This window comes from Dermacentor variabilis, chromosome 1 (genome assembly GCF_050947875.1).
Source record: "Dermacentor variabilis isolate Ectoservices chromosome 1, ASM5094787v1, whole genome shotgun sequence".
NCBI classification, from domain to species: Eukaryota; Metazoa; Arthropoda; class Arachnida; order Ixodida; family Ixodidae; genus Dermacentor; species Dermacentor variabilis.
In genome coordinates, this window is record NC_134568.1 from 266951291 (window position 1) to 266975548 (window position 24258).

Genomic DNA, 24258 nt, shown 5'->3' on the forward strand with positions numbered 1-24258 from the left:
TGTTCGTTGCCCCGATCTTTTCGCCCTGCGTTTAGAAAACCTGCTAGCAGCAAGTCGTACTCTCACTCATTCGTGCATTATTGATAAACTCTGGTAGTAATCGTCGTCATGCAAGTGGTTAGCGCACAGCACTGTTGTTCTTGAGCGCTTGAAGTTATTTCGATCAAGGTCGATTCAAATAGGTCGTGAAGCTTCGGGTGAAAAGCGGTTCAGTACGGATTGTCACCGACATCAGCATGGGGGGTTATGAGAGAAGCGATTGAAGCGCGACTATGTTTGGAGGGAACAAACATTGGGAAAGAAAAACGCGTTTTTTAATTCAAAGGAGACACTGTTAGATTCATTCAACGAAAATAAAATTCCTAGTCAATTTTATATATTCGTGACGAGTTAAGAAAATATAAGTTTCATTTTATTATTATTAATAAATGCATTTCTTTTCAGCGCCTATCGCTACAGGGGGCGTTGACGCCACTATCACTCTCAATGCAATGCACGTCTTGAAATGGGCTGAAAGGCGCACTCGTAAAGGTCACCTGTTGAAATACGCCCCCCTCACAGTTTGTGCTTTCTTGCTTGTCGAAGTTTGTGTGAATTTGGTGGCACGGGTAGCTTCATCGCTTCTTAATCTGTTCAGTCAAAAGTAGTGAGTTACGACCGCCAGATAATTCTGTAGTTGTTTTCAAGCGACTGCGCTGGCCGACGGGCTTGGCATCCGACAATAGGATCAGCAATCTACACCTAAAGCTTTCGTCGGCCTTCAAAGAAAGTATGTTCTGTGCAGGGATGAGATTTCGACAATCGTATGGCTGGCCTTTTCTTGCATCGCTTTCCACTCTGAAAGTTCGGAACGCCCATCAAGTCGAATGGCGGGGCATTTGAATATAAAGCTCCAAAGGAAGGACAACATAACAAATTTCGCGCCTTCGAAAACAAAATGACGTCACTTCTGCTTTTTAACGGACATGGCGTCACATTATTTTTTCTTCCGCCGGAAGTGTTCCCACCACATACAGATGGCGCTAAGCCCCATGAACCGCACATGGACCGCCACGTTTTGAACGTATGGGCTCCTATGGAAGCTTCGCTACCAGGTATATTTACCTTGATTTCGATTCCCAGAAACCTCCCACTTAGATGAACGCTTCTTGTCTTGTGGGAAGTAATGGAACATCGGAACATCGTCGCAGCCACTGGTGTTCGTGCAACCGTAGGCTGCCCAGAACGCCAGCATGATCGGCCCACCACTTCAATTGATGCTGTGCACGTCAACTGCCACTATACAACCCGCCGTGGTTGCTCAGTGGCTATGGTGTTGGGCTGCTGAGCACGAGGTCGCGGGATCGAATCCCGGCCACGGCGGCCGCATTTCGATGGGGGCGAAATCCGAAAACACCCGTGTACTTAGTTTTAGGCGCACGTTAAAGATCCCCAGGTGGTCGAAATTTCCGGAGTCCTCCACTACGGCGTGCCTCATAATCAGAAAGTGGTTTTGGCACGTAAAACCCCATAATTTAACTGCCACTATACATACACACAAACAAAGGAATGCAGGGTCAAGCGAAGCAGATTATGACAGCACGCACGCAGAAAAAAGCACGGTCAGGCACGGTCGCGGAGACTGCGAAGGAACAGAACACCAGTGCTGACGTCACTACGCCGCGGTTTCTGGTCTCCGCTCGCATCGTCAGCGTCAGCAAGAGCGCGCGGCGCTCGACGGGGGGCAATTTAACAGCGCAATTTTAACTGACGATTACGTTGCTCCTAAGTGAAAAATCCCCCCTCCAAAAAAAAAAAAAATTACCTGCATGGTTTATAAGGTTCTCGCATCCGTATATGAGCATCTTATTGAATTGGACAGACTCTTCAGCTTTCCTCTAACGTGTATTATCCAGTGTGGGTGCCGCAGTGGATAGAGTAATGTAACCACGATGTACTTCTGCTATTTGTATTTATGTAGGCTCGAGCATTATGTGTACCACACTGAATTTCGTACGCCTCGTGTGATGAAGCCCGCTTTTGACCGTCATGTCACTGCGTGCATTATTACAGCGAAGCTACTAGCCTATAGTTGGTCGGAATTTTTCCCGGCGCGTCCTCACGGAAAAAAAAGTAGCCCTTCAGCGATTAAAAAAAAATCTTCAGCGATTGAAGCGAGAAGTTTATATATTAGTTGCTATCACACATGCAACATACAGCACAGCATTGGTTTCAATAAAGAACAAGTACAAAACAAGCATCCGGACCACATAACTGATAAGACGCTCCTGGTAACAATGCGATGCACGCAGCGCTTCCTGCATACGTTTTCCGGTAAAGATTGCTGTTGCGCAAGGTGCCACGGCGACGGCAACTTGCGACGTGGAGAGTGACGTCACCAGCTTTTCATGTTATATATATATATATATATATATATATATATATATATATATATATATATATATATATATATATATATATATATATATACAGTGAACTCTCACTTGAGTGAACTTCAAGGGACCGAAGGAGATAGTTCACTTAACTGAAAGTTTGCTAAAACGAATATTCACGAGACCAACATAAGACATGGCATCCATAGTGTTAGAAATGTGTGAAATGGAATTTGTACATAGCAATGAAAAACACACCACGTAGGTCGTTTGTGTGCACACGCGGAACCGACGAGACTGGAAAGAAAGAGACGACGACCATGCCACGACTAGCCGGTCGAAAAAAAAAACACACCACGTGGTTTGTGATGTAACAGATCGCCGCTTTGCTCTGGCGGCGTCGTAAGCGCCAGCAATGTTACTTTGTTCATGGCCTCCAAGATTACATGCTTGCTCGTTTTGGGCGGGCAATCTCGGATGCCATGCCTCGTTGCCGTTCGTTTTCCGCGCCGCCGCTTTGCCCCAGGGGCGCTGTAGCGCCAGTGACGTTACATTGCTGCTGGAGCGGCGGTTTGATGAGGGCGGGCATCGGTGGCGCCTGCAGTGCAGTGCAGTGCAAGCCTTGGTCCTCTGAGCGAGTTCGTTAAACTGAAATATTGACTGTTCCGAAATTCGTTTAAGTGAAACATTTTTGCATAAGATCTATAAGAAAACTGCCGGGGATTTTTAGAGTCCGTTATTCTGAAATATTCGATAAACTGACGTTCGTCCAAATGAAAGTGTACTATATATATATATATATATATATATATATATATATATATATATATATATATATATATATATATATATAGTCATATCATAAGAAGCCAACAAACACTGACACCAAGGACAACATAGGGGAAATTACTTGTGCTTAATAAATGAAATGTAGAAACGATAAGTTAATGGAAATTACAGTGGATGAAAAAACAACTTGCCGCAGGTGGGAACCGAACCCATTGTAATTTCCATTAACTTATCGTTTCTACATTTCATTTATTAAGCACAAGTAATTTCCCCTATGTTGTCCTTGGTGTCAGTGTTTGTTGGCTTCTTATGATATGACTAATAAAATAATAAAAATCGAGCTCCTCGGTTAACCCCATTTCTTCTCGTTTATATATATATATATATATATATATATATATATATATATATATATATATATATATATATATATATATATATATATATATATATATATATATAACTCGCCTAGCAATTGATTTCATAGTTGGTGCAGCACCACTATGGGTAGGCAGCGCATAGTTAGGACACCCGAGGAGCAACGTGAATGCGAGGGGCTGCAAAGAGAAAATTAACGGCAATACGACCAGCGGCGGAGTGCTGCCAAAATTACCGTTAACTCCCGTTACTACGATTACTCTAACTTGCCATTACTACCATGACGCTCAAGCAATAAATTATTGCATACCCCCCTCAGCAGTTGTAGTGGTGGTTTTCAACAGCTTCGCTGGACATCCATCCACTTTCACAAGGTCTGGATAGCGAGTCAACTTTTTCAGATGTGTACCTTCTCAACTGTTCACGTGCTCATTTCAGGCCGCATCGTGGACTCCCCGTGTTTGGAACTCTGTGTACACGTATATATATATCGAGATTGAGTGTAGTGGGCAGTGCCAACTTGTCCTCGCCTTTTATCTCTACGTTTTTGCACATGCATACAGGACTGTGTGCGAACTTCATTGACTCTTTTTAGCAAACTCTGCTCTAGATATTTCCAATCTATGACGTTGTTCCTCCTTATCTTAGAATATTTTTGCTATTGTTACTATTATGTGAAGATGACTAGTCGTCACCATTATACGACTACGATATCTTAATTTCTTGTATTTTCATTTAATTTAAAGAACGAGTAATCGTGTAAGTTCTGAGTATGGTGCACTGAGATTCGGTTTCAACGATATCAGTAATTAGGTTCACTTGTCTAATATTTTTATATGCGTTATGCACATACACCGGCTATTTCAACAAATCATTAGACTCTACAAGCCGGTTGCAACCAATGTTTCGTATGTGTGGCCACAATGTGTACCAGTTTTCTATTTCGTTGTTGATATGCGGGGCTTTATTGGAAGGGATTGTGCTCGCTTTAAGTGGAATCTGTCAAAGGCTTCAACCACTGATTCAGCCTCAAAATGGACAGGAAAATGCAGAGCTCTTTCCGACAGTTTCTCAGAACCTTTCCAAAAAGACCTTGGGCCCAACGCCCAAGATGCCACCGTATCTCAAGCGGAACCCCAAGTGTCGAGACTGATAACGCTTCACCTTCGATCAGGAGATTGTTCCGCACGCTCAAGAGCAAGCCGTTCCATATGAATGCGTTGACGCTCCTTAGAGAACCTGTCGGCTTTTGCAAAGAACTTCGATAGCATTGACTTTGTGTGCATTTCGCTCTTGCTTGCTCTGCGTTCGCTCGTGTGACATCGACGGCATTTAGCGACGCCAAAAGGCCCCACATATTAAGGGCAGAGTAAAAAAGTCTTCCACGGAAAGTGCAGAAATTGGAGCCGGGGCACTCGAAAGCTCGCGAGAGTGAGTAATGCAGATGCAACGCATGTATATGCACCGTACGTTTGATAATCGCGGACCCTGGCACACGGACACCCGTTAACTCCTTTTAACTTCACCTTTATCTCTGATCCCAACGCGTTCAGTGCATGTCACCAGTCTGCTGAAGGGGATTCGGCTATCTTCTTTACAGCTGAAGGAGGTACGGTTATTCCCACAATGCATGTGATATAACATGAAAATTAATTTTGTTGCGATAACAATTATATGAACACTCCAGGCGCATTTCTACTGCGGTCGCACGGGCCCTATCTTGAAAGGGATCTGCTGTGGGTACATAGTCTAGGCACGCCGAGGGCTGATCGTTTCGTGTGCGCTGGGTTCTCACCGCTTAGTTCGCGTTGAAGCGAGAGGACGCATGAGGGGCAATTCGTTAGCTGCTGCTGCCGCTCTTCCTCAAGCCAGCGCTTTGACAGCGAGCGTCCGCGGTCATCGAGCGTGATTTGTGCATGTCTGCCTGTGCGCGCATGACACCATACCTGTTAATTTAGTTGGTAAGCGAGCGTTTCCAAGTTTTCTAACGGTCCATAAAATTACTATCCTTACTTCGTATAGCTGTGTAATTGCTATCGCAATCGGCGCTTCGCTTTTCGGCCGAAGCTGCGACATTTATTGTTTATGCTGAACCCCATTGCTCGTGACTGTAACAATTTTTGTTGCACAATATAACAGTTCAAGCACTTGTTAACCACATCGATTCTTACAGCTGCCCCATACTTTCGAGTCAAAACACGCCCTTGATTGCACACGCCAGTGCTATTTTTCTCTCCCTTACTGATCGGCTTAGGTGCGCGCGCGTGTCCTGTCGTGGTTGAGCTCTGTCATGCTTGGCATCTGGGCAATCTGGGGGCTATAATGATCAGCACACCAATTTGCTGCAATTGCGGTCACGCCACGAGCACAGCATGAACGCCAGAATTTTTAGTACACAATCCTTGCTGGGAGTCGTTTACGGTCCACTCCTCTCCCTTTTCACGCGCTCAGGCACTGCGGAGAACTGCGTGGATGTCGCATTTCTTTCATAAGCGCGTCTTCGCGAGGGACGCGCAGTCAGCTTGGCTGCAAAACGGCAAAGTCATCGTCCCATTCCGCTGAGTCTGCTCGGCAGCGGCGCGGGGGCAGCGTTCGCTTCCTCTGCCGGCATGGGCGTTGTGCGCTTGCGCACTAATGTTGCCGCTGAGCAGCTGTGTGCAAAGCACTTAGGGCCCCAAAGCAGCTAGTAACCGCGCCGCCGCGCAACTTCGTAACAAACAAGGATAAGGAGATGGTTGCCAGCATCGCTGCCCGCATAGCTACTCTTTAGCGAAGTAGTGAATGTGTTCGTGGAATTTTGTAAAACAATTCTTTGTGGTAAAAAAACATTAAGTAAAACAGCTTTAAGGCGTCACTATAGACTTGAATTTTGTGTGCGCCTACATAAATCGAACAGCGCCCAATGCGCCAGGGGCGATTTCTGCTTAATTCTTTACTGACCGTGTGAAGCGACCGCAACTCCCTTGAGGTCGGACTCCTTTAGGAAGTCTCGATCTCCGTTTCCCCCAGTATACACAATGAGTGTGTCACTTTTACTGACCAATTCGCTACCTTTATGGCCGCTTTATCACAGGCACTTGCCAGGTTATTCTTTAAATCCTCAGTATTTGGGCAAATCAAGATCACTGCTTGTGTCTTGAAATTTTCACGATCTGTTCCATAACTTTGTTTGTCCACCGTATAAGTGTATATAGGACCAAACTGCCTTTTCAACGAAATTAGTCATTTAGAAACGCATATATGTACTTGCTTCCGATAAATAATTTCGTTATTTGGAGGTGGGCACGCCACCTAACACGCGCATGGTAATGTAAATACAGAGGTCTGTGATCTAAATGTGCTCAGTGGCGTTCGTGAGTCTGGCGCGCGGTGTCAGGTGCATACGCATAGCTGCCGCAGCGCACGCGCACGGCCTTTCAACACAGCGCATCGCAGTTGTCGACCGCGCTACGCAAATATCAGTGATACTAGTATGTGAAAGGAGCAACACGAGAACAAGGTCAAAGCGGCACCCAAGGTTTCGACAAGTGGACTTGTATTTTTCAAGGCCTTGGAAAAATGCCTTGAAAAAGACAAGCCAACTTGTCGAAGCGTTGGCTCCCGCTTTGACATAGAGTACCATGATTCCGACTGTTGTGATGTAAATCGCGTGCCTGGTGATTTCTTACTTTTCTGGCTTCTTTTTGCATATATTTCCGCTTCTTTTGAATACAAGGATTAGCTGGCAGCCAGTGATGCCCTGCTTTCCACGCCTTCTGCCTCCGTTTGTGTAGTGCCACTATATACCACCACCAACCCTGATCGTCGCCTATTATATTATTCTGGTATGCTCGTACGCCACTGCGCAATGTTCACCCAAGTCATCATGTACTCTCGCCGCCATATCACTGTCGTTACTCATTTTTAATGCGTTAGGATACTACACAGATTGTCCAGAGGCTAGCTTTATATCTATATATCTATGTGTGCTTGTATCTAACCGTTTTGCCGCCAACGTGGGTCACTCTGTACTCCATGGTCGAATGGCTGGAGCATCGGGCTTGCTATGATGAGGGAACAGGGTTCGAAACCAACCCCAGGTCCGCCTTCAATCACTGAGTATGTGGCAGCGTTTACAAATATCCTGCTCTTCAACGAACCTCTCTCTCGCCGACATGCGTCATTGCAGATGCGGTACTGGATATATGCCGCTCTTCAAAAAAACTCCTGGACTTGTAGCTCTGGATATGCGCCAAACCATCTGCACTGTTCTTCAATGAACACCTTTAATACCAATTTTTGTCGCTGGGTGCTTGCCAGTAGGGGAGTGCCGCTCTACAATTACAACTACAAAGAAAAGATCCTTCATATTTCTCCGATGCTAAGCGGAATCGAACCTACGTGCCTACGTCACGCGGTTTCCTCAAGGACAGCAGCCCTATGTTTTATCAGGTTATGCCACAAATACGCTGAGTATGTGCCGCTTAATGCTTTCCACGCCAATGCTTTAGCGACCTGCGCCATGAATGCATTGTGTATGAGCAGCTCTTCAATGAACAAACATCTCGCCAACTTGGGTCACTGCGTGTGTGGCACTCTGCAAGCGAGTGAACAATACTCGGCATTCGCAGGTACGGACGCGCCACGCTTCTCGTCTCGGAGGCCCGCTGCAGCAAACGTCTCATACGTAACTCGTGTAGATGGTGGCAACGCGTTGTGTCGCTGTATTGATTCAATGTTAAGCGCATTACCGTCGACAGTCATCGTGAAATGGGTTCTGCCGAATTTCTTTTAATGACAAGGTCTCTTTTAGAACAACTTTTTTGTCTATACTAATACGGTGCAAGCATTTAGCTGATGTCACTACTGAAGGGACAAGATGGCACTGATGCACGTGTCGAAATTCTGCCATATAATGCCAGTTTCACTTGAAGCGAGAAGTTGGACTTAAAGAAAGACAGAAATGGGAGACGCTCCCAAATAAAGTGCACACCCGGCGTGATATTTTGTATCAATCTCTCGCCACTGCGCGCTACAAAGTTAATTTCTGCAATGTAATTCGCTTATAAGCATGGAATTTTAGTGCAAAATTTTCGAAGGATGAGTCTCAATCCAAACGATTTCTATGTTGCAGTAAAACAGGGAATCTTTCACGACTTCATAGATGCGCTTTACTTACGTGTTTAACCGGAGGTAAACGAGCTTGCCTTGTTGCATAGCCTACCATAATGAGAGCGCAGTGCGGAATGTTCATTACATTTCAGTTGCTTTATTTTAACTAACACGTATACTTTCTTTCATACTGCGGCCATATATACAGTCATACATGCGCGCCTATACAGAAAAAAATATAGTTGCTGCAGGCCACTCGAAAGTTTTAAGTGCATGGCCATGAAAAAGACATTTTGCATCATTTCTTATTCCACTTTACAGTGATGGTGGGAACGCAACAATCGAAGGCTGCCGCCGATACATTTGTGGCGCATTCGTAACGGACCCGAGGGCGTACTTTCATGTCTTCCATTTTTCATTTCCCTGCGAACAACATCAATCAACGCAGGACTGCTTTCCAATGGTTTTCTGCGGCACCCGGCAACATCAATCTTTCGGCCGTACACAGAAGAGGACTCCTCAAGTCGGACACTGCGCGCCCTTTCACAAACATGTCAAGCATCGAGAAGAACGTCGGACAGTAGCGATTCTACGGAATGCGCTCAGCCTGGCAAGGCCTAAGAAAGTGCATTTTCCATAGATTTTGAGACTACTCGAATAGACTTGATGGACACAGCATGCATGATGCCGCAGCAGCCAGCCCACGAAGCCTCAACGCTGCGGCCTTGAAGAAACTTTTTTTGCTGCAAACCCGCCGCCAGAAAAAAAAACTGCACGCAAATTCAGTGTCCACAGTCCGAAGTTTCCTACAAAAATTACTACAGGGAACGCTGGCGCTGCGATCGTTGGGATAGCATGTGAATGATTGGCAGTACATCTATCTGTCTCATCTTCGGGCTTGTGGCTTCAGACGTTCTTGTGACAGTATTTGTTAGCCCGTATCTTCCTAAATTTTCAAGCACTCACAGTTTTCTAAACACAGCAGGACAATTAGTCTCTGCATACGGTTGTAACCATTGCAGATTGTTGCATGTATAATGCAACACATTGCTGAAAATAATACATCTGCAATGTCGAAAGGTCATCCGAAGTCAGAAGGGCGAAGTTTAGGCGAACTCATACACTGGCAATGATTCTTATGGTGGCTGAACCACCATGCTGGCAGATATCACAGACACTACTGGCGTCAGAGTTCAAGCTCTGGTAATTTTTCTAGGAAACGCTATGGTACGTGGTTATTTAATCTTAAAACAAGACAGTGTAATCATCATGTAATAAACGTAACAGTGTCGCCGCACCTATCCTCTCACTGCCACGAATGCGGATGCGTGCCCTTGTTCACTGAAACGATGTTAATGATCAAACACAAAGACACGCTTGAGATAATGGAGCCTGACTGTGATCAAAGTCATCGCAACGTCTCGGAGAGTCAGCTGATCAAGTGTCGCTTTATTTGTCAGCGCGTAAAATACCGCTCAATCATTTGAATCTGTTCCCGTTCTTCCTCTTGTCTTTCCTGGTTTGTATTTTACCCGTTTGCCAATGAGCCTTCAGCTCGCAAGTCCGTTGGCTTTTTTTACTTCTCTTAGGTATCTCGTTTTGCATTCTTTTACAACAGAACCGAACGTCCACCACTAGCTCAGCTTTTCGTCTTGCTACGGTGTGCACGATACTGCACGATATTTCCATCGCTTTCGACGAGCACTTCCTTTTTGTCGTTCTCAGAACTGTAGATTCGCTTTTGATTATGTTGGGGACGCATTGCTTTAAGGCATAGTTTAAGACCATAATACTAAGTGGAATTAGTGTTCTTGTTCTGTTCTCGAGAATTAAGCTGACGCTATCGTGATCTTCAATTATTCAAGAATTACAAAAGTAAGTATATATAAATTTACTTATAATTCAAACTTATATCGGTTATAATAACATAGAAACCAGAGAAAAAAGCTACTTTGTTACTTAGATTTAGCAAATACCTGGGGTTTCTTTTTAAAATTAACGTAATTTTTAAAAATCGCCTGTGATATTAGCACACATCTACTTATTGAGATATAATACATGAAAAGGTATGCGATACTTACTCTGGCAATCAGTACGCATATCTGCCTAATTAACAAGATTTCATAATAGACTTTTCAACTAATTACTTTAGCGCACATATTGCAATACACGAATTGAAGCCAGTGATTTCACAAGGCATGTCCACTTGGTACGAATTTTGTAACTAGCACCAGTTGTGAAATAAACGCCGTCAAACTTGCCGTAAAAATGCTCTGTTGTTCAACTTACTTTATTAACAAAATAACTTTTTATACGCTGATGCTCAAAAGTTATTGGAACGCCAATGCATTTCGCTGCAAACTTGGAAATGCATATCTCGAAACTGGTGTCATCCTTAGAATTTGTTCCAATTGGATATGACTTTAAAAGTTTCCCGCTGCAAATCTCAAATTGTTATATGTGACATAAGATAATTAGTTCCAAAGTTAATTAGCAAAAACTGTTAATTAGTCAAATATTCGCTTATATTTCTTATGCAAATAATGCTAATTCTTATGCAAATTCTGTTAACGATAAAAGAAAACGCCCCGCATATACGTGCTCCTACCCGCCATGGTTGCTCAGTGGCTATGGTGTTGGGCTGCTGAGCACGAGGTCGCGGGATCGAATCCCGGCCACGGCGGCCGCATTTCGATGGGGAGCGAAATGCGAAAATACCCGTGTGCTTAGATTTAGGGGCACGTTAAAGAACCCCAGGTGGTCGAAATTTCCCAAGTCCTCCACTACGGCGTGCCTCATAATCAGAAAGTGGTTTTGGCAAGTAAAACCCCACAATTTAATTTTATATGTGCTCCTGTTTCGCGCGCCTCTGGTAAATATGCAATTTAATCATTCTGGAGTTTCGAATGTCAAGTTGTATGCGCCTTACATGCATGTAGGTTTCTTTATTGAAAGGCTCACAGTTTTCTTGCGCTATTCTTATTTGTATACTAGAAAACATTTTCGAACATCCTTTGCTTCCTATTGATCTATTATATATATATATTTTTTTTCACTAAGCATAGAGATTGCTGTTGCGCGAACTGTAATCCTTAATGACGCTTTAGAAATTTCTACAATTAGTTTGGTTTCTCTGGTAATTAACTATATTAATTAAATTCTGGGCTCTTACGTGCCAAAACCAGGATTTGATTATAAGGCATGCTGTGTAGCTGGGATTAATTTCTACCATCTGGGGTTTTTCAACGTGCACCTACATGAAAGTACAAGAGCGTTATTTTTTCTTTTTTTTTTTGCATTCCGGCTCCCCATCGAAATGCGACCGCTGCGGACGAGAATCGTACCCTCGACCTCGTGCTCAGCAGCGGAACGCCATAGCCACTGAAGTACCGCGTCGGTTAGCAAGCTCGACACTTTTGTAAATATTGTCACTCGGATTACCATATAAAATAGTCGGTTATGAGTCCACACAATTACGCGCACATCTATGTGTATGTTTCGTTTTCCATCATAAGTACAGAAAAATCAATATCAAAATACGACAGAAAGGCTACTGTACTTATAGTTTTTTTAACTTTTTGTACAACATATTTGCTTGTCACGTTTTCCGGGTCAACGTCAGCTTGCCAAGAGCCGCAGCAGCCTAAAAGCAAGGAAAACATCAGTAAAACGAGTTCTTGGGCAAATTGGTCACTTATTGCAGGCATAACAGCAGCGCCAAAAAACAGACAAAGAAATTGTAGAAGAAATATACTTCAGTAAAACGATTTCTTGGGCGAGTTGGTCACTTATTGCACTTATTATTTTCATTTGTGTGTGTTTTTTGGCGCTGCTGTTATGCCTGCAACAAGGAAAACGTACCCTTTATCTGCGACCAGTAACCTTAGCACACCGCGTGAGGTTTATCGGTCACCGAACCAGAGGTTACCACATATGGGATCTTCGGACCACCGCATACGTAATTGTCTCAATGCCTTTTCAAGGTTTGCAACCATTTACAGATGTTTTAACATGGAACAAAAGCGCTCATATGAAAAAAAAGCACAGAATATTTCACGTCTTCCGATACCCTTCGCGTGATACTATTTGGCTTACTGATTTCTATTATATCTGTAATAAATTAGTAAAGTAAGACCATGACCTGTGACACCTATGTTGCCCCAGAAACAGTTTCAGGATTATGTCTATCAGTCTTGCACTGCTAGTCGTGGCACCAATATTTCTTTGTATGAATGTTTTATATTATGGTTAATGTACGTAACATGCAAACACATTCATACTTTGGCTCCAAGCCATGCAAATCACTCCACGTTTCAAATGTATTCTTACTTACATATCAGAGTGTTAAAACAAAGTGGCTGTGCCAGCTTAGACACGCTATATGTAATCTGTGTTGAAGAACCATAGGAGGGGACAGCCTTTTTAGTGGGATCCTCTTGACAAAAGCCCATAACTACAACACTTTCTGCAACTGCACTAAACTCGCTACAACACTTCCGGGGCAATGAACACAGACGTTCTTTTTTGTGACTAAGTCCAAGTACACAAATGTGTTTTAATGGTAGTGCTAAATTTATCCGCACAAAAAGAGAGAGATAGAGAAAGAGAAATGACTTCATTATATTTGTGTCCATAATTCCGCAATAACATTTTCGAGCCATTCATTTTCCGCGTAAAATCAGACAAGCGCCGCTGGCACTAACGGTGAAAACGCCGTGTTGAACAGGTTCGACGTACAGCGTGTCAAAGCGAACAAATTTCCGAAGCACAATAATTACTATGCAACGTCCGAGTGTAGCGCGCCAGCTTGCGACACGCGGACGCTGCCACGGAAGCGCGAGCAGTGATGGGCGAGAACACTGGGAACAGTACCTGCGGCTGCGTCGGACGTTTCGCATGGCGGTAGGCACAGTGGGTGGCGACGCGTCCAACAGCGTATTCGCGCGCCGCAGAAAACAGGGGAAAAAAAAAAAGAATAACGGGGCTCCCTGCGACTTGACGCGTCGTGCGCGCTGCGGCTTTTCCTTTGCCCTTATCGAGGCGATACGTGCGATAGACAGAAAAGAGAGCGCCGAACTCCTTCTCTCCTCCCTTATTTACTTTCTTTTCTTTTTCGTCGCTCAGCGTTTTGTGAAGGTGGACCTCGACCCATTCTTTGCAAGTGCCGTTCTCCGATTGCACACCCCGCTCCCCTCTTTCATCTGCTACGCTCACGCCCGATACATGAGAAGCAAGTCCTCGCGCACGTGCCAAGAAATAGCGCTGACCGCCGGTGTGCAACTTCTACACCGAAGCTCCTACTCCTCCTCTGCCTACCTTTCCTCCGAAGCACGACTACACTCGCTGTTTTTCTCCGGCGTATTTCCCCCTTTCAGTCCTGCTCAAGGTAGCAGCAGGCTTAGTTCAGAGGTCGTTTTCCGACTTCCAATATATAACTGCCATGCATGCGGCGCCGGTGAAACAGAAGATAATGCCCAGTCGATTAAAACCTGTATAAAATAACGTTTCTTGGAAGCACTTCGCCTCCAGCTGTTACCTTCCGATGGGTGGGGCGTACAGCTTTTATTGGTGGTCCTCGCGCACATCGGTACAGAAATTCGACGAAGCGTTCTTATCCATTAACAGACACAAGTGCTTAAGGTAGGCATCATCATCATAATAATCATAATAATAATCATCATCACCATCATCATCATCCTGGCTACGCCCACTGCAGGGCAAAGGCCTCTCCAATACTTGTCCAACTACCCCGGTCATGTGCTAATTGTGGCCATGTTGTCCCTGCAAACTTCCTAACCTCATCCACCCACCTAACTTTCTGCCGCCCCCTGCTACGCTTCCCTTCTCTTGGAATCCAGTCCGTAACCCTTAATGACCATTGGTTATCTTCCCTCCTCATTACATGTCCTGCCCATGCCCATTTATTTTTCTTGATTTCAGCTAAGATGTCATTAACTCGCGTTTGTTCCCTCACCAAATCTGCTCTTTTCTTATCCTTTAACGTTACACCCATCATTCTTCTTTCCATAGCTCGTTGCGTCGTCCTCAATTTAAGTAGAACCCTTTTCGTAAGCTTCCAGGTTTCTGTCCCGTAGGTGACTACTGGCAAGACGCAGCAGTTATACACTTTTATTTTGAGGGATAATGGCAACCTGCTGGTCATGATCTGAGAATTCCTGCCAAACGCACCCCAGCCCATCCTTATTCTTCTGATTATTTCAGTCTCATGATCCGGATCCGTAGACATATCAGAACGTTAAGATTGTTACACACGTTGGCTTTTTTTCTACCGAAGCACACGCAACAGTAACCCTAAGAAATTTACGAGAATAACGGAAACAGAGGTGCCCGATGCCTTTTTTTTTCTTTTTTTAATAATCACGACCGTATAACGCCAACAGGCAGTGAAGCCAACGAAAGCATAGGGGTAATTAGATGTGGTTGAAATTTAAATGTACATAATAATTAGGAAAAGAGAAATGAATTTAGACGAATAGATAACTTGTCGCCGGCGGGTTCGGTTCCCACCGGCGACAAGTTATCTTTTCGTCCATTTGACCCCCCCCCCCCCCTTCCTTATATTCTACATTTCAGCTTCAACCACAGCTAATTACCCCTATGCTTTTCTTGGCTTCACTGCCTGTTGGCTTTATATGGTCCGATAAGGAATAAAATAATTAATTTCACATGATACAGAACGTGAACTCTAATTTACTGCTTGGTGGCTGCTTTAATACGCCTTATAAGTTCGTTGGTCAGGTAATTCCCCTGCAGTGTTTTTCTCTGCGCCAAAGTGACTGTGGATCTACCTGATCTTCTCTCTCTCTCGCTTCTCTCTCTACCTGATCTTCTTCAGCTACAACAGACATTGTGCAGATTGTCTCACGAGCTCCTGATTTAAAGACGACCACGGCTTCTTTTTACGAGGCTTTGATAATCCCTTCGCTGAATTCATCACAGCCAGCATTTCACTTTGTGTCAATGGCACCTGGAAGGTCTTTAATTGCAGTGCAGTTTCATTAAATGCTCTTTACATACTATCTAAACATGAAAGAGAGGTCAAAGAGCACTTGCATGCGGTTTGAGTTTGGTATCCGCATAAGCTTCGTGTCGTCTTCGGGTGGCGTAAGCTGGCCCACTGTAAATGTAATGCATACAATGCCGAGTAAGCAAGATGTCGTGTCTATGCTTTCTGTATGAGCAAGGCTTACTCTTCTAAATGGGTGTTGATTTATAAAGAATAGGGAAGGCCGTGAGAGATTTCAAAATTTGTAGCCATTGTTTACTCTGTTCTTTCCTCTCTTTTCTGGAGTGGTAGCATTCCGCCAACAGGCCCTCCAGACTTCTCTATCTCTTTTTTTTTCTTTCTTTTTTTACAGGTTCCACATTCCAAAAACATTCATGGAAAGGTGTACCTTCTATACAATCTGGAGCCTTCAAACATATCAGGAAATTCCGAAGGTTGTATATCTTCCTTTGTCTAAAGTCAGCTTCCTTTGTATCGCTGACCCCAGTAGAAAAATAGGCACATATACCGTATATGTATGCTTTTAGACCTCCTTGTTTCCTTAAACAAGGAGTCAAAGGTAGAGGCCTCTCGATAATGTTGTTTCAGCTTCTAGGGAAACATTATCAGTTGTCAATTAAACAAGAAGCCCGAATTTTAAAGTTTATTTTCAGTACATAATTTACTAAAAATAAATTTGAAACGTCAAACACCTTGCTTGGCAAAGATATTGCGCAAGTTTTTATAAAGGAAACAAAAAAAATATACTACAGAAAGAGGTCCCAAAGCACGAAACTGCAATGAGACAGACCTTCAAATGAAATTGCAAAAGTTCGGGATGACAATGGTAATCATGATGCTTTGGTATAGCACACCATGGCTTCTTATGATCAAGTACTACGTGATACTTGTAGTTTGATGGAAGTTCCACAACCGTCGCTATGATCGTGATTCGCGTTGGCTAAGACTGCCAGGGCTGGCTTTTAAACAAATATACATAGAAAGTGGACGAAGAACAAGCCGTCACCATAACTCAACGATAGAGCACTCTGTGATTGTAGGTTCGGCTTTCACCGGCAGCAAGCTGTTTTTCCCCATTTTAGCTTCTCTTTTCCTTGATTAATAATATCAAATTTAACACAAATTTACCTTTGACTTTATTGAAGACAATCATTAGTATGCGTATACGCTGTTCCAATTTGTACCAATGTACTTCATTTTTTTTCTAGGGGGGGGGGGGGAGGCATGAAATTCTTGCGTGTGGACGCACCGCGGCGCTGACGCAGATAGAAAGGCACCGGAGCGGACGCCGCACAGTGGCTGTAGGCGTTCTGCGTCCACGCCGACTGCTGGGCAATGGTCGCTTGACATTAGCGGCGTGCGAACATGGTCGGCACAACGCGCATATTGCCGCTTCGTTTCTGTACAGTGCTGAAAAATTGAAACGCGAACAATTTTGAAACTACTCCCCTGCGTTACTTCGTTTCCACGTTCATTTGCATTTGTAACAGCTACTTCATCCAGACTGGAAAACGTACACTTGGGGCTACTCCATGCTTAGTGATTAAACGTCGCACGTCTATGTAGTTACGCATAAGGGGCGTTCGTTGCTGTTCGCGTTTTAATACCTGACCACTGTACCTATGTCTCCCCGAGTGGTGACAGCGATGGTTCATGACAGCGACAATGTGCATAGTGCTCCTGCTCGTTGATCAGGTTGCAAGGGCGCCGAAAAAAAAGTATATTTGTTTTGTATCCCTACCGACCCGAGGGACCCACAATTGTGGAAGCCGGCGAGAAACTACCCGCTTCACTTTTGACTGGAAACATGACAGCATGTGTGAAAAATAATTTGATGCCGACGACGTTATTCGTGCAGACGTGTGCAGACTGAACGGAAAGTGACGCGTCGCTGCAACGTGAGTAATCTAAGCTCAAAGTAGACGCCATTCCGAGGATTTTGGAAGGCCTCGTCCAGTGACAAGTTATCGTCCACTCACACGATAGCTGTTTGCAGTTGTCGTCCAATAAACGCTTTGAGATGGCGACCGTTGTGCTCTTTCGTTAAGAAAACAGGCTGTCTTGCAAAGGGATGCGTAGCGAGCGCAGATCACAGTTTCTACCAAAGAGATTTTGAATTCATCATTCCTACCACGACGGAGTTTCCAACACAAGAAAATGAGTCAACTAAGGTCCACTTGCTACTTCTACAGCCGTCAGCTTTGTCTGTTTTACTACTACGAAGTCCTTTACTCGCCATGGTGGCTCAGTGGATACGCTGTTTTGCCGACGAGCAGAAGGCCACGGGTTCCAAAGCCCTTTCCCAAGGCGGTCTCTCATAGCCGTATTCTAGGGTTTTAAACACCATCAGTGAGTGAACGTACAAAAGCAATTCGTCCCACTAAAAGCTGGAATGTAAGCAATGCATATACTGCTTAGAATAAAGCGCGCTCACTTTACGTTCCACTCTGACTCGTGCAAAGGTAGCTCAGTGTGCAGGGTACTTGGCATTCGCCTCCACGTGACAGCTATAATCAACGGACAGTTAGAAGGAAGGTCGTGGCGAACTGCTATCACGCGGCACGGCTGACTGGAACTTTTTCTGCGAGCAATGCGAGTTGGCGTCCCAGGTTCAATACACAGCGTTGTCTTGTATAAGTGAAGCACAAACACATCGCACGATAAATTATTTTGCCTAAGGTTTATGCTATATGTTGAGTCTCAAATACCAAATAAAAGATTTGCGTGATCGCGCAACCGCGGTCATACCAGCGCGGCATATTGGTGCCCTTCTACTTACGCGAGTGCCTGTCGTGGTAGTTTCTGTCCCTCTTTACAGCTTTCGAGGAAGTCTCCTGACCAGATGAAAAGTCTTGAAGGACCCTGATTGCACCAAGCTATTTAAAAAAAATCAGGTTTGAGGTACTTGAACGCAACTAACCCAGTATTGCTCGCTGTACTCTAGGACAACTGAAAGTAATTTTTAATGCGTTAGCATTCTTAGGGTCAACGCTGACTTCATTTCTATAAAAACACGTTGAATTGCTTGAAAGTGCAGTAAACAATACTGAGCTGGTTGCAGTCGCGTAGTGCGCATGTGTTCTTAAAGCCTGACACGAGTCAGCTGAAACAAACTCTATACATAATATGCACCGCCCGTGTTGCGCTGCAGGGCAAGTAGTCGAGTTTAATAAAGCCATCGCCTATAATTATTTCTACAATTAAAAAGAAGCTTCCCCAGTGCTTTTCGCGGTTTCATTTTTTTTCCTACCTTCATATACGGACTCTGCGTGTCACTGGATAGTTTTGCGGGATAGTGCACGCGGAAGGCAAACGCTTTTTTCTTCACATATTGGCTTCCTTTGTCACCAATGATTGCAGCTTTCCTTCCTTTTTTTTTCGATGTTCAGGAGGAGGCGCAGCGAGGTGTCGCTGTGTTTAAAGACATCGCATGTAAAGAACCGCACATTCTTTTTCTTTCTTGCTAAAGTATAAACGCGAGTCTATGGACGGGTTCTACTAAACAATCGCATGCCACCACGGCGAAAGCGGAGAGAAACGTGATAACAAGCTCATTTCACGGCGTTGCATAAGTACGCGGGTATTTCCCACGTCGCGCGCACACGCCGATTATTGCACACGCATACAGAAAGTGGTAGTCAAAGGAGGAAGCTCGCTGCGAGCGATTCCCTTTTTTTTTTTTAATTATGGGGTTTAACGTGCCGAAACCACTTTCTGACTATGAGGCACGCCGTAGTGGAGGACTCCGGAAATTTCGACCTCCTGGGGATCTTTAACGTGCACCTAAATCTAAGTACACGGGTGTTTTCGCATTTCGCCCCCATCGAAATGCGGCCGCCGCGGCCGGGATTTGATCCCGCGACCTCGTGCTCAGCAGCCCAACACCATAGCCACTGAGCAACCACGGCGGGTGCGATTCCCTTTGACGTTGATCAGCTATTTGCAAATAATTTTTAAAAAACTGCCTGAAGGCTTTCTTCGCCCGGACAAAAGAGCACCAAAAGAGCTTGTATTGCTACGGAATCCGTGTAAATTGCTGCCTCTATTTGTAACGCCAACAACGACGCGATGTCGAACGCGGTGCTCCGTGAAAACTTTTTGGTAACAAAGCCCATAGTACAGTAGTTCGTATAAGAAGAAGAACCAGCCAATTCGGATAGGGGACATACCATTAGCGAAGCCGGCCGGCCAGTTACAAACAGTGACGGCTGAAAAAAAGTCTGTGAATTCAGGACACAGATTCCATGACGAAGAGTCGTTGCACGCGGCGGCAGTGTATACGACGCGTCGCGCCTGTGCAACTGGAGGTATGACAGCCGCGAATGTCAAACACGTGTTATCCAGCTGGCACGCGCAGAACGCTAGAAATTTCGGTCAGGTGGCAAGCCTACTATCCCCCGCCGCCTGCGCCGCCGCTATACGCCCGATCTCCGAGCGCGGCCGGAACGTTCCGGCGGCAGAATAAGCGGCGCGGCTCACGCGCCGCCACTGGGCTTGGATTCACGCCACAACGGTTCTTAAAAGCAGGTTCCAACCAATCGTGATGCTGGACACATTAGCGAAAGTGGCCGGTCAGTGACAAGTCTCCTCTTCCAGACCGGACGCCTATGCTCCCGTTCGCCCGCTAGAATGCGCCATGAATACGATAGATGCGAGTAGCACGAGCCAAAAAATATTCAATAAACCTTCCCAGCAGACAGCGACCGCCTCGTCAAGCACGTTCTGTACTACAACCTAGTGCAAAAAAAAAGTAAAAAGAGCCGGGCATTGCCGGCAACGGTCTGCTGGCCTTTGGTTGTCTGCGATAGATACGGCGAAGAACATGTACGGCGTCCATCGCCATGCAGCAAGGGGCGCATGAATGTTTTTTGTTGTTTCCCAACAATGGCTCTTACCCCATAGCCCTCGTAGGAGGTAAGAACAATTGTTTTGACTTGATACATGATCGCATGTGCTAAAAGCGTTTTGACCCCGAAGACGTTATTAGTGAAGACGTGGGCGCACTGAACGAAAATGTTTAGTCGCTGCAACGTGAGCGATCTAAGCTCAAAGCAGACGCCATTCCGAGGATGTTTGAAGGCTTGCCGGCTTCAGAAAAGGTGATTTAACTGCGGCCAATCGAGAAGCCCGTGGTATTACGACTGCTTATATATATTTATATATATATATATATATATATATATATTAATGTAAATGAAAGTGGGTGAAAAAAACAACTGGCCGCCGGTGGGATACGAACCCACGTATGTGTGTGCGTGTGCGTGCGTGCGTGTGAGTGCATGTGCGTGCGTGTGCGTGCGTGCGTGCGCGCAACATTATAATGCAAATAAAACTTCAAATATCAGAATAAACCTCGAATTCATTTTCATGCAATACAATTGAAAGTAACGACATAGAAGAGAAATATGCAATTTTGGGAATTCCTTAATGTAATCTTTGCGTCCCTAGTGAAGTTGCTGATTGAAAAGTATAAAACAACAGTGGCTATGAAACCGATTCGAGCTGCAATTCATGCAGGTTATTCGGATGAGCGAATTCATCTGTTTAAGGTTCCAAAGCAACACATGTGGCCGTATATTATATTGGTGTAGTCCTACTAGTATATTAATTTCTTATCAAAAGTTCCATCCCTCCCGCACCGCGGCCGATCCTGGCGATAGTGGTGGATAACTTCGTGCGAGCCTATAACAAAAGGCAAGAAAGAATAGAAGATCAACACGATCGTTGAGCACGAGGTGGCGGGATCAAATTCCGGCCACAGCGGCGGCATTTCGATGTGTGCGAAATGCGAAAACACCCCTGTACTTAGATTTAGGTGCACGTTAAAGAACCCCAGGTGGTCGAAATTTCCCCGAGTCCCCCACTACGGCGTGCCTCATAATCAGATCGTGGTTTTGGCACGTAAAAGTCCATAATTTAATCGACTGATTTTTAACACGATCGTTACAAAACCCGGTCCCTGGGCTATGAGAGCGTCATAGCGGCAGGTCTCGAGGTCGTGCTGACTACATTTAGTTCTTTTATCTTGCACCTGAACATAAGTGCACGAGAGCTTTTGCACCCCGTCTACATCGGAATGCAGAGCCCCCCCCCCCCCCCACGGCAGGAAGTTGAGCCCGCGGCTTTGTGACAGATAGCTTCGCACCGGCAGATAACAAGGCTTCCGAGAGAAAACCTGCGATTACAGCACATGTCTTAACTGTTTGTTGAGATCAGCCTGTGCAGCGGCATTATTTAACAAACAGCTCAGTGATAACCTCCCCCCCCCCTCCTTATCTAACACTGATCCGGAAAAAGGGGGGTATAGCAACTGTTCTCAACTCAATACGTGCTACATAAAAGTGTTTTTCCGAGCGTAAAAGAAGCCCGCGAATACACGCAAAGTGCCTGGAGCGGCCAGTCGCGCGGCCATTTTGCATGCATTTGCGGGCCTATTTCACGCTCGGAAAAACACTTTTATATAGCACGCATTACGCAACAGAAAGCTTTCTCGGGGGTTTTTGATGTTGCTCTACAATTTTTTCATTGACTCATTTCATCTAATTATAATATTTGAGAAGGTTATTTATTTATTTATTTATTTATTTATTTATTTACCCTCAGAGACTTTCGGCATTAGAGAGGGGAGTGGGTTATACAAGAATTAAGGAGGAAATGTATTACGAGCTTGTACACAATATTTGCTGATTATACAATGTCAGCTGAAAGTGTAATAATACAGTAATAGAACATGGCATATATAAGTAACATTAAAAAAGAAAACAGTCAACAGTAGTTCGTACTGATGCTTGCTATTATGCAGTGTTACCTAGTGTTATGTAGTGCTTTTCAAGAATTATCATTGTTATTAATGGAAACACTAACAGAGGGAAATTCATGCCAATCTTTCGACGTTGATTAATTAATTAAGACTAATTATGTAATTAGGTGGAATGCAAAAAATATAATCCGGGTATCTCCAAGAGACGGCAAACAACATTGCCTTGGTTCTGTCCAGCTACGTGGCATTTGCATATTTTTGAATCTTGGTGCATTATAGTTGGGACACCCTGTATATGATACACTGCGGTTGTTACCGCTGCTGCTGCATCGTCGCACTACAGTGAGCGCTACTAAGTACGATACAGCTACACCACAACTATTTTTTTTCTTTCGTGCACCCTTCGGGATGCTCACTGCCCAGGGTCGATGAAATGAAATATCTTGGTGTGTACTTCGACAAAACGCCAAGTTTCTGTTTACAGGCTAAATATGCGAAACAACGTGCCCTTCGAACTCTTGGTATTGTTTGTCGAACGAGGGTTGTTCAAAAAAAAGTAAGGGCCATTTGCTGATATTTAAATACATACACATCAGAATAAATTTTTTATTTGAACAGTGCCATCTGTTAATTCTTCGATAAGATACCGAACTTATTGCTTTGTCCCAGTAGTCGTCTTCTTGTCGGGGAATGTAGACGACAATGTCGGCGAGAATCGTTGCTCCCGCCTGATTTAAGGGCGAGCTGTAATTCAATTTTTGCATGCAAAAGGATCATCAGCTTCCCAAATTAATGGGGAGTTGTGCCTAGATTGTGTAGCTACAGTGATGAGTGAAGGAAAGGTCGGAAAATGGTGTCGAGCCTTCAAAAATGGCCGCACAAGTGAGCACGATAAAGCGTGGAGTGGCAGGCCCAGCATCCAGACCAATGAAAGTGTTCAACAAGTGGACCGGTATTTGCGATTACGTCGACGACTGACAGTTAGTTGTCTGGCCGATAAATCTTCTCTTGTTGGACAAACTACAGTTTACGCTATTGTAACTGAAAAAACTCGGATACCACAAAGAATGTGCAAGGTGGGTACCAAAAATGCTTACCGACCAACTCAAACACCAAAGAATGTTAAGTGGACGAGCGTTTTTAGACCGCTACAGACAAGGCGAAGATGAGTTATTTTCGCACATTGTTAGAGGCGACGAGACTTGGATATCCTACACCACTGCAGGAACAAAACAACGATCAATGCAGTGGTGCCATTCCTCTTCACCAAAACCAAAAAAATTCAAGCAATCTCCTTACTCGAGTCGGAGAATGATGGCTACGGTTTTATGGGACAAAAAAGGGCGTTCGTTTGTTTGCTTTCATGGAGCGCGAAACCACCGTTATAGCTGACGTATGCTACGAAACGCTCACCAAACTGTGACATGCGATCAAAAATCGATGGCGCGGGAAACCATCGGCGCAGGAAACCGTCTTCTGGAAATGACCTCCTCCATGACAACGCGCGTCCTCCCACCACTTCCCGAACCAAGGACAAGATTCAATATTTTGGTTGGGAACTTTTTGATCACCGACCCTTCAGTCCGGACATTGCACCAAGTGACTATTTCATCTTCTTGAACATGAAACAGTGTCTCGGGGAACAACAGTTTGAAGATAACGAGGATTTCACTACGCATTTCACCACGCATTTCACTACGCAGGCGCCGAGGCAGTCAGCGATCACCACTCCAAGCCGTCGGTATCATCCCTTGAGGACGACTGATAGACACGTGCATCAGCTTGCAGTGACGAGTGGAAGTGGACCCTGACGTGGCGCTGCCATCGACGCCACTTAAGCG

The 24258-nt window shown here is 44.8% G+C and overlaps 1 protein-coding gene across 4 annotated transcripts in view; it reads right to left on the reverse strand.

Moving 5' to 3' along the window:
- LOC142564181 (protein unc-93 homolog A-like) overlaps positions 1–24258 on the reverse strand; it is an 85157-nt gene that overhangs the window by 12529 nt on the left and 48370 nt on the right. Inside the window, exon 1 of one of the 4 annotated variants that reach the window (XM_075675084.1) lies at positions 19827–19925. The exons of 2 other annotated variants lie outside the window; for them this stretch is intronic. In XM_075675084.1, the coding sequence (XP_075531199.1) occupies positions 19827–19829 (3 nt within the window). In that variant the 5' untranslated portion in view covers positions 19830–19925. Of the gene's footprint in view, positions 1–13502; positions 13651–19826; positions 19926–24258 lie in introns of those variants that run through there. One more of the 4 variants, XM_075675091.1, reaches the window with a different exon arrangement.